The 15,878-nt window shown below is 42.1% G+C and overlaps 1 protein-coding gene across 1 annotated transcript; it reads left to right on the top strand.

Moving 5' to 3' along the window:
• The first annotated feature begins 8,962 nt into the window (after positions 1–8,962).
• On the top strand, positions 8,963–13,734 carry LOC115668860 (beta-xylosidase/alpha-L-arabinofuranosidase 2-like). Its single transcript, XM_056303435.1, has 7 exons — positions 8,963–9,492; positions 11,193–11,480; positions 11,571–11,740; positions 11,830–11,927; positions 12,034–12,384; positions 12,489–12,899; positions 12,988–13,734. The coding sequence occupies exons 1-7, from the start codon at positions 9,043–9,045 to the stop codon at positions 13,557–13,559; spliced, it is 2,340 nt and encodes a 779-aa protein (XP_056159410.1). The 5' UTR covers positions 8,963–9,042; the 3' UTR covers positions 13,560–13,734.
• Positions 13,735–15,878: the final 2,144 nt, after the last annotated feature.

Here is a 15,878-nt window from a genome sequence, read left to right as displayed (position 1 = left end):
TCTAATCCTTGGATTATCTAGTCCAGAGGTTACATTGAATATATACTAATAGTTTAGGGACTACATTGAATAAATTAAAAATTCATGAACAACATTGTATATTGGGTTAAAGTTTAGGGATCTCATTGAACAAATGTAAAGTTCATGAACAATATTGCACATTTAGTCAAAGTTCAAATACCATTTATGTCATTTTCCCTTCAAATATTGATATATGGACTTTGTGACCCTCGAGCTCGTTTGGACATGCTAAGCTCAAAGGCATAATTTGAATGAGCCCGGACAAAGCATGTTTCATTCTTGGTTGGGAACCGCCCACTTTAGTCAATCATCTTATGAGCAAAGCTCATTGTTATCCTCGCAAAGAATTTTCATCTTTTACGAAAATGTTTCAGCATTAATTGTTGTCGCTACTAAATTTTTCATTTCATTAACTAATTATTAAACGACATAATTGATCATTTTTAAGAGAATATTTTCCAAATCATTTATTTTCCGCACAATAGACATGACCTAAATTTCTTAACACCTCAGACACTTTAGGGATAGCAATATCTCGACGGCTCTTACGTCGGTTTAAAAGAACCATCCGAAAAGTAAGTACTTTCTCCTACCGGCCACCCTTAAGAAGTTCGATACGGTGTCCGATCATTCCACCCCTTCCCTTCCCCTCTGGGCCCCGCACTCCGGATTCCCATCCCCGACTCGTCCCATCCCATCCCAATCGAGACATAATCTCCATTGCCCAATTCGGTTCAAGCCACATGACCCGACCACAACGACCCGGGTCCATGCAAGTCCCTCTCTCACGTTTCATCAGGTCCCGACTCCAGCCACGATGACGATGACGAAGCCCCGTTCCTTCACGCGAGGTGGGGCCCGCCCGAGCCATCGATTTCTCCCCCTCCCTTTTTCGGCCCCCTCCTCCCGCCCGTCGTCTTCACATGCTCCAGCCGCAAGTGCATTACAGTTAACTCACTCATCCACTTCAACCCAGTCCTCCTCCTCCTTCTCCTCCTTCTTCTGCTCTGTTTTTCACAACAGCTGAGCTGGAGTGGGGCCCACGTGTCCCCACATCTCTCTCTCTCTCTCTTCCCCCCGTGACCCGTCCGAGCATCTCGTTTGGGCCCCCACCGCAAAGAGTGGGGGAAAACGCCAATCTCTCTCTCTCTCTCATTGGTCCTCCTACTCTTCTTTACAATCACGAGGATGATCTGGGGGCAAAATTTATATATAAAAATAAAATTAATCTCTCGCCAGCCCATCTTAATGATATCCCTAATCTTACTTAATTAAGGAACCCTGACCTCTCATCGTCGCGTATCAGCGACGTCATCTGTCTCGTTCGCTTTTGGGAATTTTTCCTTCCGTGACGGTTCCGGCAATGAAAATTTGGGATAACTTTACAGATGATCCATTAATTTTGACTCAACATACAGTATTATCTCTGAACTTTTAATCTGTCCAGTTTGGTCCCTGAAATTTCGGTAACTGTTTCATCTAGTCCCCTAGATTGTTATATCCTGGATTCAATCTAATCCTTATATTATCTATTCCAGAGGCTAAATTGAACATATACTAATAGTTTAGGAACTACATTGGATAAATTAAAAGTTCAGGTACAACATTGTACATTTAGCTAAAATTCAGGGATCTCACTGAACAAATGTAAAGTTCATGAACGATATTGCACATTTGGTCAAAGTTCAGAGACCATTTATGGCATTTTCCCTTCAAATATTGATATATGGACTTTGTGACCCTCGAGCTCGCTTGGACATGCTAAGCTCAAAGGCACAATTTGAATGAGCCCGGACAAAGCATGTTTCATTCTTGGTTGGGAACCGCCCACTTTAGTCAATCATCTTATGAGCAAAGCTCATTGTTATCGTCGCAAAGTGGATCGAGCCCTTGTCCTTTCCCAACTGATCCCAATTAGATCTTGTTGGTAGTTATCGTTATGAAAAGCATGCGCATTTATCCTTTTGAGAGCAATCTCGATAGAGAAATCGCACAAATGACAAACACATGAATTTACCTATTCGACTATAATGGTCGGCCGATGAGCCACGAATTGCCAGGACCGCATCCCTATCCTTTCGCCCATTTTCCACCCGATCGTCGCGGGGGAATCTCTTCTCCTCCCCCGTTCGTGGCCTTTTGCCAATGCGGTTTGGCCTGTTGGGTGTCTTCTACGGTAATGTACTACTCGATTGAAGCTAAGGTGCGCATGATAACTTTGATAAGTGGAGTTTTGGATCTTTTCGTGTTCATATGCATTTCCTTCCTCCTTTTGCTTTTATGAAAAGGGAAATCGATTTCTCATGTCAACATTGAGTGAAGACAACGCTTTGTTCTTCTCTGATTGAACACCCGACTCATTAAAGAAATTCACTTTTTCTTTTGCACTTTCTGCACCATTTTGTTGCGTGCAATCTGTCCTCTTTTGAGTTCGACAGCATCTCGAAATGCCAGCGAAGTAAAAAAATACAAACAAAAAAAGGGGTTATCGAAGCACTAATCGGGTCCAATCATGGGCACCAACCATTTCGTTTATTATAAGCTCGATAGGTATTGCAATGATTGCACATATGATGGGATACTACAAAATTTAAGGTCATCTTTTGCTCATGATAGAACCGTTCCAACTCCACCGTCGGCTCATATGATCGTTCCCTTATCTTTCGGAGTATAGATTGTTGTGATGTGATGTACAATTTATCATGAGAATTGATTGTGCATGTCAAATGTTTTACTTATAATACTTCGGGTTAATGCCAATAAGATCCCTAGACTAGTACCTCCACGATGCATTTACCCGAACTAATTTTCGTCTCAAGGAAAATCCAAACACAGGTACCGATGATTCAAATCTACCCTCCATCAGCATTCCGTCCAACGGTTCGTTAAAGCGCATACATGTTAACACACGTGGATTTTTCATGTCGGATTCGTTGTTCTCCATGTCAAATCCATCTCGCAGTTGTCTGTTACGTGTGTTGACGCACACGCATTTTTATGGGATACTGGATGAAATGCTGATGAAAGGTCGATTTGGTCGATGTACCGCTTTGGGATTTTTTGTAGGACGAAAATTAATTTGGAGGTAAATGTGTCATGGATAATCGATTTGAGATTTTTAATGGTGTGAACTCTAACCCTCAATAAGAGTGGAATTACTTTGGATTAGATTATGTGTGGCTAATCTTCACGAAGTAGTTTCTGGAGCCGATACCAACAACTCCTCCCAATTCCGACCATTGATGAAAATGCTATTTTTTCGGCATTTCGGGTCCGCACAACCGAACCGTTCTAGCGACGGGACTTTGCCACGGTCATTATCGAGTCCTAGGAACTTTGGCAAGGTATGTTGGTTATCTTTGTCACAAAGTATCAATAGGGTAAATCAAATCACGCCTCATCCAAATCGCTTCTATTTTCTTGTATTGATCCATCATCTCGAATCAAGACCAAAAGAGAAAAAAGGAGATGAGATGAAAAGGAAATCGACATTCATTCATGATGCAATTGTTGATTTTGAGATTCAAGAATTATGAGCATCCCATCCGATACGTAATGATCTGAGTGTCAATTGGGTTATTCAATGCCAACTGCCTTTCATTATTTAGGATCCAATCGAGATTACGTGATGCGAGGGTCATTGGAGTAACGAGAAAAGTGGCAAAAGTACAAAATTTATTGTGCAGATGTCAATCCGGTCTCAAAATTTTCAATTTAGCCAATTTAGCCCTAAATCTTTTGACGATTTGTCAACGTAATCCCTCCGGCTGTTTTTTGCCGGAAATCGCTAATGTCGACGCTGGGTGTCCTAGTGCTAATGTAGACCATCTTTTCATTTTTTTAAATTTAAAACTAAAAAAATGAAAAATGAAAAACAAATTCATAAGAATTTTCAAAAATTTACAAAAATTGCCCACATTAGCACCAATGTACCATGTAGGACGACCAACGTCCACGTGATTGTATAAGGACAATATTGATAAATTGTCAAAGGATTTAGAATTAAATTGACCAAATTGAAAAGTCTAAAATTGAATTCATACAATAAGTTTATAACTTCTTCTTCTTCTTTTTTGTAATTATGCATTGCAGTATCTCATAGCATGATTGGCTTAGCAATCTCGTGTGCTCGCTCATCTTCCACGGCATCTCCAGTTCGAGCCTTTGATTGACTTGTAGCGTCGAGCCCGATCTATGATCACATGATTCGACCTTTCATAAATAAATAAAAAAGGAAAAATGAATTTCTCATGTCAACATCGAGTGAAGAAGACGCTTGTTCTTCTTGAGTTAACACCCAACTCAACAAAGAAATAGTTAATACCACGAAAACCCCCAAACTGGTCTGTGATAATTTTACTGTAAACTAATTTTTTGACTATCAAAAACTCCAAACTTGTACGCCTGTGACAAAATTACTCTCAGTTTGTTTTCGTTAAATTTTGCTGTCAAATTGCTTTATTAAATGACATACGGCAGTTGATTGATATATGTTTTACTCGCTGTTTGTCACAAGTGTATCATTTTGTGATTTTTTGTGGTATTAATCCAATCTAATAAAAACTAACGGAGGGTAAATTTATCACACATGTACCAGTTTTGCTTTTTAGTGGTCAAAAAATTAGTTTGGGTAAAATTATCACAGGTGTACCAGTTTTGGATTTTTGGTAATCAAAAAATTAGTTTGAGGTAAATTGTCACAAGTGTACTAATTTAGGGTTTTTTGTGGTATTAACTCATAAAGAAATTCACTTTTTCTTTTGGCAACATTTTCTTGCGTGCACTTTTGTCCTCTTTTTGAGTTCGAAAGCATCTCGAAATGGCAACGAAGCAAGATACAAACGAGATGTGTATTGAAGGACGAATAGGTTCCACCATCGGCATCAACCAATTTCGTTTTCTATTTGCTGGATTGGTGTCGCATTGACTGTACATATGGGATACTACAAAACGAACGCTATCTTCACTTTTTCATGAAACAATCATAACAGCAATTGTCGGCTCATGATCTTTGCCTTTTCTTTTGGATTATAATATGTTGTGATGCTAATGTACAATGTTATCATGAGAATTGAATGTGCATGTCGAATGTTATACTTATAAATCTTTATGGTTCATACCATTAAAAGTCCCGAACCCCACGATACATTTACTCACGAACTAATTTTCATCTCACTGAAAATACCAAATGGGTACGCCAACCCAAATCCATCCTCCGTTGGCATTCCGTTCGTTAAAATGCATACGTGTCAACATACGTGGATTTTTCATGTCGGATTTACCATTCTCCACGTCAGATCCGTCTTGCAGTCGTTTGGCTCATATGATGACACGCATGTATTATAATGAGACATTTAATGGAATACTAATGATGTTAGATTTGGGTCATAGCATGATTGGCTTAGCGATCTCGCGGGCTCGCTCATCTTTCACGGCAACTTGAGTTCGAGCCTCTGACCAACTTGCAGTGTCGAACCCGATTTACGCTTTACCTGATTTGAAATTTCATAAATAAAAAAAGGAAAAATGAATTTCTCATGTTATTGAGTGAAGAAGACGCTTGTTCTACTTGATTTAAAGGAAAATGACACAAACAGTCCCTGAACTTTAATTTAATATGTAATTTGATCCCTGAACTTTTAATTTATTCAATGTAATTCCTGAACTTTAACTCAATGTTCAATATGGTCTCTGAACTTTCAATTTGTTCAATGTGGTCCCTGAACTTTTGGTACATGTTCAATATAGTCCTTGAACTTTATAAAAGTATTCAATGTAGTCCTTCCATTAATTCAAGTTGAAGGACTATATTGTATATTTTCATATAGTTCAGGGACTAAATTGAATATTTACTAAATGTTCAGGGACCAAGTTGAACAAATTGAAAGTTCAGGGACCACATTGAATATTGGGTTAAAGTTCAGGGATCAAATTGCATATTGAGCCAAAGTTCAGAAGCTGTCTGTGTCATTATCCCTTAATTTAACACCCAACTCAATAAAGAAATTCACTTTTTTATTTTTGCAACATTTTCTTGCGTGCACTTTTGTCTTTTGAGTTCGAGAGCATCTCGAAATGGCAAAGAAGTAAAATACAAACAAGATGTGTATTGAAGGACTAATGGGGCCCACCAAAGGCACCAACCATTTCGTTTTCTATTATACCTCGATTGTGTCGCATTGATTGTACATATGGAATCATACAAAATTAACTTTATCTTCATTTTTTCATGATACAATCATTCCAACACCACTGTCGGCTCACGATCCTTCCCTTTTCTTTTGAAGTATACTATGTTGTGATGTTAATGTACAATGTTATCATGAGAATTGAGCATGCAGGTCGAATGTTATACTTATAATCCTTATGGTTAATACCATTAAAAGTCATGAACCTCGTGACACATTTACTCCCAAACTAATTTTTATCTCATCGAAAATACCAATTGAGTATCCCGACCCAAATCCATCCTCTGTCTGCATTCCGTCCGATATTTCATTACAAGGCATACAAGTCAACGTGGAGTTTTCACGTCGGATTTGCTATTCTCCACGTCAAATCCGTCTTACAGTCATTTGTCACGTGTGATTATACGTATGCATTATAATGAGATATTGGATGGAATACTAAAGATGTTAGATTTGGGTCATGGGTCTGTTTGGGTTTTTTGTGAAACAAAAATTAGTTTAAGGATAAATGTATGATAGGGTACCAATTTTAGACCTTTAATTGTATCAACCCTAATTCTTAATAAGAGCGGTACTGTTTTGGATTAGATTCCGTACGGTTAACATTCACGAAGTAGTTCCTAGAGCCAATTCCAACAACTCCTCCCAGTTTTAATCATCATGAAAAGGGCTAATACTGTAAAAAAAAATTCCAATATGGTATATCTGTATCGTATTTATCCAAATTAATTCTCGGGTCACAAAAATTTCAAATTGATACCCTCATGCCCCATTCATCTCAAAACTAAATCTTGTGTCATAAAAATCTTAAACCGGTACATCCGTGTAATATTTACCGCTAAACTAATTTCATGCCATAAAAAATCCCAAATCACCATAATTGTGGATTTCCCAATCAAAGATTTTGGTAATTTGGGATTTTTTGTGATACAGAATTTAGTGCGGGGGCAAATATGGCATGAATGAACAAATATGAGATTTTTATGACACGAAAATTAATTGGGGGCAAATGTAGCACGGGTGCACCAATTGGGAACCTCGATGACACGAAAATTGTTTTAGGTAAATGTGGCACGCGTGCGCCAGTTGGTAATTTCACTGACACGAAAATTAATTTGGAATAAATGCGGTATGGGTGTATCAATATGAGATTTTGCATAGTATCAGCCTTCGAGAAAATGCTATTTTTTTCAGCATTTCGAGCCCTCGTGACCCGAACCATTCTATCTAAAGGACTTTTCCGCAATCATTATCGAGTCCTAGGAACCTTGAACCTATAGCAAGGTGTATTAATTTTTCAATAATCTTTGTCGCAAAGTATCATTAGGGTAAACAAAATCTGGGTTTCTTTCATTTTCTTTTTCTCCGGAAGTAAGTTGGCTTTGCTTCCAAGAAGGTGAATAATATCATGGCGGCTAGACAAGCCTCGTCCATTGATCAAAACCATTATCATTGCTTGTGTTTTCTTGTATGACTTTACGTTAGTGCTTATAACATGACAATTTTACCTGCATGAAGTGCAAAGAAAATTAGAACCGGGGCCGTGTCCCTTCCGTGTGACCTATCGACATTGATTCATGCGATTGTTGACTTGAGATTCAAGAATCGTGAGCAACCCGCCCGATACGAAATGATCACGGTGTCGATCGGCTTATTCGATGCTCACTGCCTTCGTTTAGGATCATATCGAGAGATAATGTCATGTAAGGGTCATTGCAGTCCTCTTTCGGGTCCTTCGTACCAAATCGCATGATCGGCCTAGTGGTCTTTGTGCTCACTTATCTTTCATGTGTCGAAATACAAGCGGTCGGTCTCCCTCTATCGATAGATATAAGCTTTTAGATTTGACATTCTAACGTGTACAAAAAGTCCAAAAAACTCGAATTCTCTCTTCCCTTCTCCCTCCGTCTCTCTCCACCCTTCGCCTTAAATGCTCGTCCCCTCTCATCGCGCCTCACCGCCATCGGCCATCCCAAGCTTTCCGTCGCCATCTCCCTCCCCCTCCCCCCTAGGACCTATGTTCTCTCTTTTGACACCGGCGACTACGGATCGCGGGCGACCCTAAATTCGGGACGTCGTCGAGCTTCGATCTTGGATCGGAGGTGGAGGCGCTCAATCTTAATCCTTCAAAATTGTTAAAAAGGGGTTACAAATTGTGACGTGGATTTTCGTCTTGTCTTTTTGGTTTCGGCCCCCCTTCCCTCCCTCCATCTAGAATCAAATCTCGAATTCGGCGTTAAATTCTCCAACAAACACCAAAGACCCCGCGGCCCCGTGTTTTCTCTCTCGTCCATCCCTTCCCGAAGCCCGAGTCACCAGCACGCCCCCGCCCGCCCTCATGCTTCACGAGTAAGTCCAAAAGACAGAGCCATTGACGGTGCTTGCCTGCTGACCCAGTCTCTCGGTTCCCCTTCCCCTTCTCTCTCTCTAGTCTACTACGTATTCAGACAAAGTTGGCAGTAGGATCCAAACGAACAGCTCAAAAGCAGAGCCTTTTGTGTTGTTTAGAGAAGAAGGGAACCCAATCACGGGGCTCGTCCCGTGCTTTATCCGCTAGTGCACTGTCACCAGTATATGTACAGATGTATTAGATTCTCCCCTGTTAGGCATCCTCGTCTTTAGTCCGAGCGCCATTCATTGCTGCCTCAGTTTTCTTCTTCTCCTTCCTCTTCATCGTACCCAATTTAGACATTTCCAGTCACGGGCTGCTACAAAACAAGCGCCCTTTTGCTCTGTTCACCACCACATTCCGCCCTTATATAGCCCCGCGAGTCGTTCGTCGCTCCTTGCTCAGGGAGTTGCTTTTCGGGAGGTCGCGCGCCCCTCTCCCAACATGAGCTCCGCCCGGAACGGAGCGCCGGAGGTGTCCCCTGTTTTGCTCTGCCTCTGCTGCATTCATGTGTTCTTGTCATGCGCCATCTTCGGCGCCCGGTTCGTCGCGGGCCAGCCGCCGAAGCCGGTCTTCGCGTGCGACGTGGACCGCGACCCGAGCCTCGCCGCCTTCGGGTTCTGCAACGCCTCGTTGGGAGTCCAGGCGCGGGTGGCGGACCTGGTGAAGCGGCTGACCCTGCAGGAGAAGATCGGGTTCATGGTGGACAACTCCGGCAATGTGGACCGCCTGGGGATCCCAAAGTACGAGTGGTGGTCGGAGGCGCTGCACGGGGTGTCGTACGTCGGGCCTGGGACGAAGTTCTCGAGCCTCGTCCCGGGGGCGACCAGCTTCCCTCAGGTCATCCTGACGGCGGCGTCGTTCAATGCCACCCTGTTCGAGACCATTGGGAAGGTTAGCGAGTTCACATCGTTCACTCTCTCACTCTTTCTCTTTCTTGTGCCTCTGTGTTTCTGACTTATGCATGAATGGAACAGCATAAAGTATTCGCATCTGCGCGTTGTAGTTGTCTGCATCATGCATGGCACGATAGAAAAAAAAACCCGAAACTTTTATCCAACGTGATAAGAAAGTGCGTGTTGCGAAGCAACTGCGGCCATTAGGACGGCTAGCGGGGACCACCGGCCACCGTCACTCGAATCGGTAGATGCAGTGCGCACAGTATATTTGGTAACTTTATACCGCGACATATAAAAATTTCATGTGGATGAATTCTTTTTATGTCACTCCTTCGATCTAAGTTTCTGTGTCCGCCGCTACCATTCCTAATATTCAAGTTAATTTGTGTCCACATTGGCGCCGAACCTCCTAACTCGTAGTGTCGTGTCTTTATCACCATTCTATATCTTTAACTCTCTCAATGCGGCATTAAATAAGCCCCGATATTCGTCGTTGGTAGTGCTGGATGTAGGATTTTACGTCGTATCTTCATCCACTGTTTGATTTGAATCTGAACCCACAAACTACTGCAAGATCAAGAGGTACGAAGCGCATTGCTGCAGATGATTTCCCAGCTCTTTGCTGTGAGATTCTTGATACCAGGGGCAATGAGAACTTGCTTTTTTGGGGTGAAACTGCAATGATGAAATTGGCCATGAAAAGTACCCATGAGATTGGGAGGCGAAGCGCCAGATGCCGTGTTGGAGATCTTTTTGGTTGGATCCTCAACCACTCTGGTATCAGTTGGTGCTACCTTTTTAGCTGTACACCATATAAACTGCAGTAAGTGCGATCCCCCAAAAGAAATAATACAGAGCTGACTGGATGACTTTAAAGGCACCAGCTAAAGTCTAGACATGCATGCTTGTTCCCACAGTAAAGTTTGACAAAAACATCATCAACCCTTCACGGAGTTGTCTGTACTATTGTGGAAAAACATGAAATGTGGACACAAGAATTAGTAGGTTTTTTGATCCTATGTAAAGGTTGCTGCACGAGGAAATTTTGCATACATTAAAAGAAACAGAAAGTAGAACGGGATCTCTGCATCTATGAGTATCACCATCATTTGGATTAGTTGGGTGTTTGTTAGTTGGTGGAGATGATAATTACTGGAGCTTGCAAAAGGAGGTGGCTGTCATGAGCATTGCCATGTCATTGCACAGACTAGTTCCTTCCTTTGCACTCAATGAGGGGGTCCAATTGCAATTGTTAATTCCGGAAACAGAAAGCATTTTATAAGGGAAAGTGTTTAGATGATTCGGCTGGAGTTTCGAATAAACCGGGAAGAAAGGATAGACGACGAGACTCGGGACGGAAAAATACGTGAAAATCACGAGTTGAGCGACCTTAAGTTTTGGCGAAAGGGGGAAAAAGGAAACATATCCGAAACTTTTCCTAGTGATTCAGTCATCGATCGCCATTATCTGCTTCTCGACTTCTACTTCTGCAATACATTAGTTAAGACTGTTTACTTCCAATTTCATTCCAATGCCCTTAGAAGATTTCATACTATCTTGCTGATTGTCACCCTGTCTGTAGTTCGAAAACGAATTAGTTCTCATTCCAACTAGGACAAAAAGTTAACATTTTAAAGTTCTGCGCGATAATATGGAGAAGAGTAGACGAATTACACGATAGCTTTGTTGAAGCAGGTGGTTTCGACAGAAGCCCGGGCGATGCACAATGTGGGGTTAGCCGGATTAACGTTTTGGTCCCCAAATGTCAACATATTCAGAGACCCGAGATGGGGACGGGGCCAGGAAACGCCGGGGGAAGACCCGTTGCTCTCGAGCAAGTACGCGTCGGGTTATGTCAGAGGCCTACAACAGAGCGATGATGGAAAAGCAGACCGGCTTAAGGTCGCCGCGTGTTGCAAACATTATACTGCGTACGACATTGATAACTGGAAAGGTGTCGATCGCTTCCACTTCAACGCTGTGGTAAATAACAATTTGCGACTTCTCTTTTGTTGTTATTCGATTCGGGTTTCTCAAGTTAATCTCCTGTATTGCTTGTGGAGGACTGATTAGGTAACACAACAAGATTTAGATGATACGTTTCAACCACCGTTCAAGAGTTGTGTCCTCGACGGTAATGTCGCGAGTGTGATGTGCTCCTACAACCAGGTTAATGGTAAGCCAGCATGTGCAGACCCGGACCTTCTCTCCGGGATTGTCAGAGGAAAATGGAAATTAAACGGGTAACATATTCCATTGCTCGTGCATTGCTATTCGATGCTTTGGATCAATTATTGCGACGCTATTTATGCGAACGGATCGGTTAATGCAGATATATAGTTTCGGATTGCGATTCGGTGGACGTGTTCTATAATTCCCAACACTATACTAAAACACCAGAAGAGGCTGCAGCTAAGGCCATTTTGGCAGGTAAACACAAATTTCATATCCTACTGAGATCAAATTGCGATGAAGGCGTTTGAGAATTCGCCCTTGAATGCTTTTACATCGATGACTCTAATTCCCTTTTTGACAGGGTTGGATCTCAATTGCGGATCTTTCCTTGGCCAACACACCGAAGCGGCGGTGAAAGGTGGACTGTTGGATGAATTGGCGGTCGACAAGGCCGTCTCTAACAATTTTGCCACGCTGATGAGGCTCGGCTTCTTCGACGGCGATCCTAGGAAGCAGTTGTACGGAAAGCTCGGCCCGAATGATGTGTGCACACCGAGCAACCAGGAGCTGGCCCGCGAAGCTGCGAGGCAAGGGATTGTGTTGCTCAAGAACAAGGCAGGATCATTGCCCCTGTCCTCGACCGCCATAAAGTCCTTGGCTGTGATCGGACCAAATGCCAATGTCACGAAGACCATGATCGGGAACTACGAAGGTAATGGAAGAATTTACGCGACAGACTGCACGACAGTCGATCAGCTTCATTATTTGTACCCGTTACGGAAAATACCTTATTTAGAACTCCTATGTTCCTTGCAGGCACTCCTTGCAAATACGTGACGCCTTTGCAAGGCCTAGCGGCCTGCGTTTCGACAACATACGTGGCCGGCTGCGCGAACGTAGGATGCGGCACGGCCCAGACAGACGACGCGAAGAAAGCAGCGGCTTCGGCGGATGCGACGGTGCTTGTGATGGGCGCCGACCAGTCGATCGAGAGGGAGGGTTTTGACCGGGTCGACATCCACCTCCCAGGCCAGCAGTCGCTCTTGGTCTCTGCAGTGGCGAATGTGTCGAAGGGGCCTGTGATCCTCGTGATCATGTCGGGGGGAGGGATGGATGTGTCGTTTGCGAAGGACAACGACAAGATCACGAGCATTTTGTGGGTCGGTTACCCCGGCGAGGCCGGCGGCGCTGCGATGGCGGACGTTATTTTCGGGGACCATAATCCTAGTAAGATTCAGAGTCTTTAGCCACTTCAAATTTTGCAATCCTTGATTCAAATTCCGATTCACGAGTTGCTCTACTTTACTTGAATCAGGTGGAAGATTGCCAATGACATGGTATCCGCAGTCATACGTGGACGCCGTCCCAATGACGAACATGAACATGAGGCCCAACCCGGCGACGGGCTACCCGGGCAGGACATACCGCTTCTACACCGGGCCGACCGTGTACTCGTTCGGGGACGGGCTGAGCTACTCCGACTTCAGCCACCGTCTAGTCCAAGCGCCCCAGATTGTGTCCGTGCCCTTAGAGGAAGGCCACGTTTGCCGCTCGTCGGCGTGCGAGTCGTTGGAAGCCACGGGCGAAAAGTGCTCGAATTTGGCCTTCGACGTGCATCTGAGAGTCGAGAACGTGGGAAGGTACAGCGGGAGCCACACGGTGTTCTTGTTCAGTAGCCCTCCATCGGTGCACAGGTCGCCTCAGAAACACTTGCTGGGCTTTGAGAAGGTGTTCTTGGCCTCGCAAAGTGAGGGACAAGTGCAGTTCAAGGTCGATGTCTGCAAGGATCTGAGCGTGGTCGACGAGGTCGGCCGCCGGAAGGTCGCCTTGGGGACGTATGTCCTCCACGTCGGGGACTTGAAGCATGCGCTGAGCGTGCAGATTTGATTGTCCGGCGCTCCATGAACCCACGGTGAATTTTCAAGTTTTCGCAGATCTTCGCCTGGACATTTCCTGAACGAGAAATCAAAGTGATAAAAGTTTGAGAGATGTTCGCAAGAACTGTCTCAACCAATTCACATGTAGCCAATATTGTTCAAAAGCAAATGGAAGTTTTTGACTACCTTCTTTCCTTTTAATTTACATCAGTGACGACAAGTAAAGTAAATACAATAGACCAAGCCAATCACGTATTAAGAAATAATCGAGCATAAAATCTATGTTAACGATTTCAGCGTTTTGCTTGAGTAGAATAGGAAGTATTTGTTAATGTTGATAATTATAAATGGCTCTTGGTAAAAATACAATCGGCATTTTACTTGGGGCCGCGCTTTTTCCACTCCTATCATGGCTAAAACACTCCCTATCACAATATTTTGACAATTTTAACCTTTATGGTCCCATCTTTTTTTGTTTGGTTGTGGTGTCCCGTTTGTTTTTTTCTTTATTTTTTCTTGTGGGTCCCATTTTCCTCATTGTTTGTTACTTTTCTCTAATCCCTTTTAATTTTGATCATGGTTCAAGCCTTGGTGGTATCTGTCAAAAAAAAAAAAAAGAACACTCTTTTGTGGTCCGTCTCTGTCACTTATCGTCTACGCCACGTCGCACTCATCGGTTTTTCAATCGTTAACCGAAGTTTGATACCCATGAACACAATAGACCTAATGGCTCCTGCATTGAACTCAATGCCTATTAGAACATAGGGATTTGAACAATTGACGGTGGCTCATCGCATAATTGAGTTCACAATATCAATCACCGGCGATGGAAGCATAACTTAGAGAGACCACGAAGGCGAGGAGGGGTACATCTGGTCACATTTTCGGTTTGCGTAAACAACTTAGTGTGATGGGGGGAAGATTCGAGCCATATTTTTGGAGGCTGGTAAGTGATAGCGAATCAGGAATGAAAGTGACAATTAGGACCAAGAAGACAAAGATGAAGAAGCAAACATTTCTGATGAGGTTTTGGGCAGAGCTTCAACTCCTCGATTTGAATCTTTAATGGGGTTTTTTTTTCTTGTCTTCGTGATTGATCAATCGAAGAGTTTGATGCGAAATGGGATAACGAATAACACAGAGCAAAAGAGATGGAATGGGAGTGGAGAGATATGAGATGGATTTTTTTACTTACGGTTGAGCTTTGAGTTAAAGAAATGGAGATGGAAAAGGATTAGTTGGGTGAGGATGAGGTTTTTGCAAATTTGGACTTCAACACAGATTATTGACAAGAAATGGATGTTTTATAAAGAGAGAGAACAAAGAAAAATAAATGAGAAAAAGGAAAGTGGACCTGCGAGATAAGAGAAAGAAGAAAAGCAAATGAAAAATGCTTAAAAAAGGTTGGATCCATAAATGCTAATATTGTTGAAACATTATAAGAAGGAGTGTTTTAGCTATATTAAGAGTGGAAAAAGCGCTACATTTTACTTGTTCTATAAAATATTATTGATTTAAAAATAAAAGTACAAATATCTATTCTAAACTAAAAAGGAAATGGTAGTAAGTAACTTAAATATGACTTGATAAGCTAAAATTATATGGTATCATCCAAATTAAGGCTCCATTCGTTTCGCAGAAATTAATTTTCAGGAAAATATTTCCCAAAATTGGGCGAGCTCAAGCTCGCCTATGGCCGGTAGGAGAAGACGGGAAAAACAGAAAGAAAAGGAAAAAAAGAAACAAGAATTAATAGATCGATTTTAAAAAAAATTAAAATAAAAAAATTAAAATTAGTACATGGAGGAAATCAAAACATATTTTTTCATATCATATGGCGGAAAATATTTTTCTAGTCTTTTTTAGATTTTAGCTGGACACCGGAAGATTATGTCATTATGAAAAATGGCTTTTTGGAAAACATTTTCCAAAAACGTCACACTTTTCGTGAAAAAAGCCTAAGATTTTTATATTCGTATAAGAGTTAATTTAACACATTGCTAAACTTCGCAAATTATAATGGAAGGTGGTAATTTCGAAGAAACCAGTTATATGTCAATTTTAAGTACTCAAATAAGAGTTTTTTTGTTTTTTAATCTAATGGTACTCAAATAAGACTTAGTAAGCTTAAATTAGTTGGTATTTCACTATGTGAAAAGCAAATAAATGATTGAGATTATGATCGGTAATTTTCTACGAGAGTCAACAACCTAAACACGCTTATATACCATACATAAATGCCGTAATTTGCTACATCGTAACTTTTTACGGTCCAATAAATATCTATTAGTGACTCAAATAAAGATCGGTAACAAAACTTAACAAAAAT

Source organism: Syzygium oleosum, unplaced genomic scaffold, assembly GCF_021117445.2.
Source record: "Syzygium oleosum isolate NSW1041296 unplaced genomic scaffold, Sole_v2.1 Sole_v2.27, whole genome shotgun sequence".
Taxonomy (NCBI): domain Eukaryota; kingdom Viridiplantae; phylum Streptophyta; class Magnoliopsida; order Myrtales; family Myrtaceae; genus Syzygium; species Syzygium oleosum.
This window is presented reverse-complemented; position numbering and strand designations above follow the sequence as displayed.

Bases quoted from the DNA above. Each gene is read 5' to 3' on its own strand.
- LOC115668860 (XM_056303435.1), top strand. From the start codon at position 9,043: ATGAGCTCCGCCCGGAACGGAGCGCCGGAGGTGTCCCCTGTTTTGCTC. The intron at 9,493-11,192 runs GTTAGCGAGTTC...TTGTTGAAGCAG, and splicing joins TGTTCGAGACCATTGGGAAG to GTGGTTTCGACAGAAGCCCG. The intron at 11,741-11,829 runs GTAACATATTCC...CGGTTAATGCAG, and splicing joins GGAAAATGGAAATTAAACGG to ATATATAGTTTCGGATTGCG.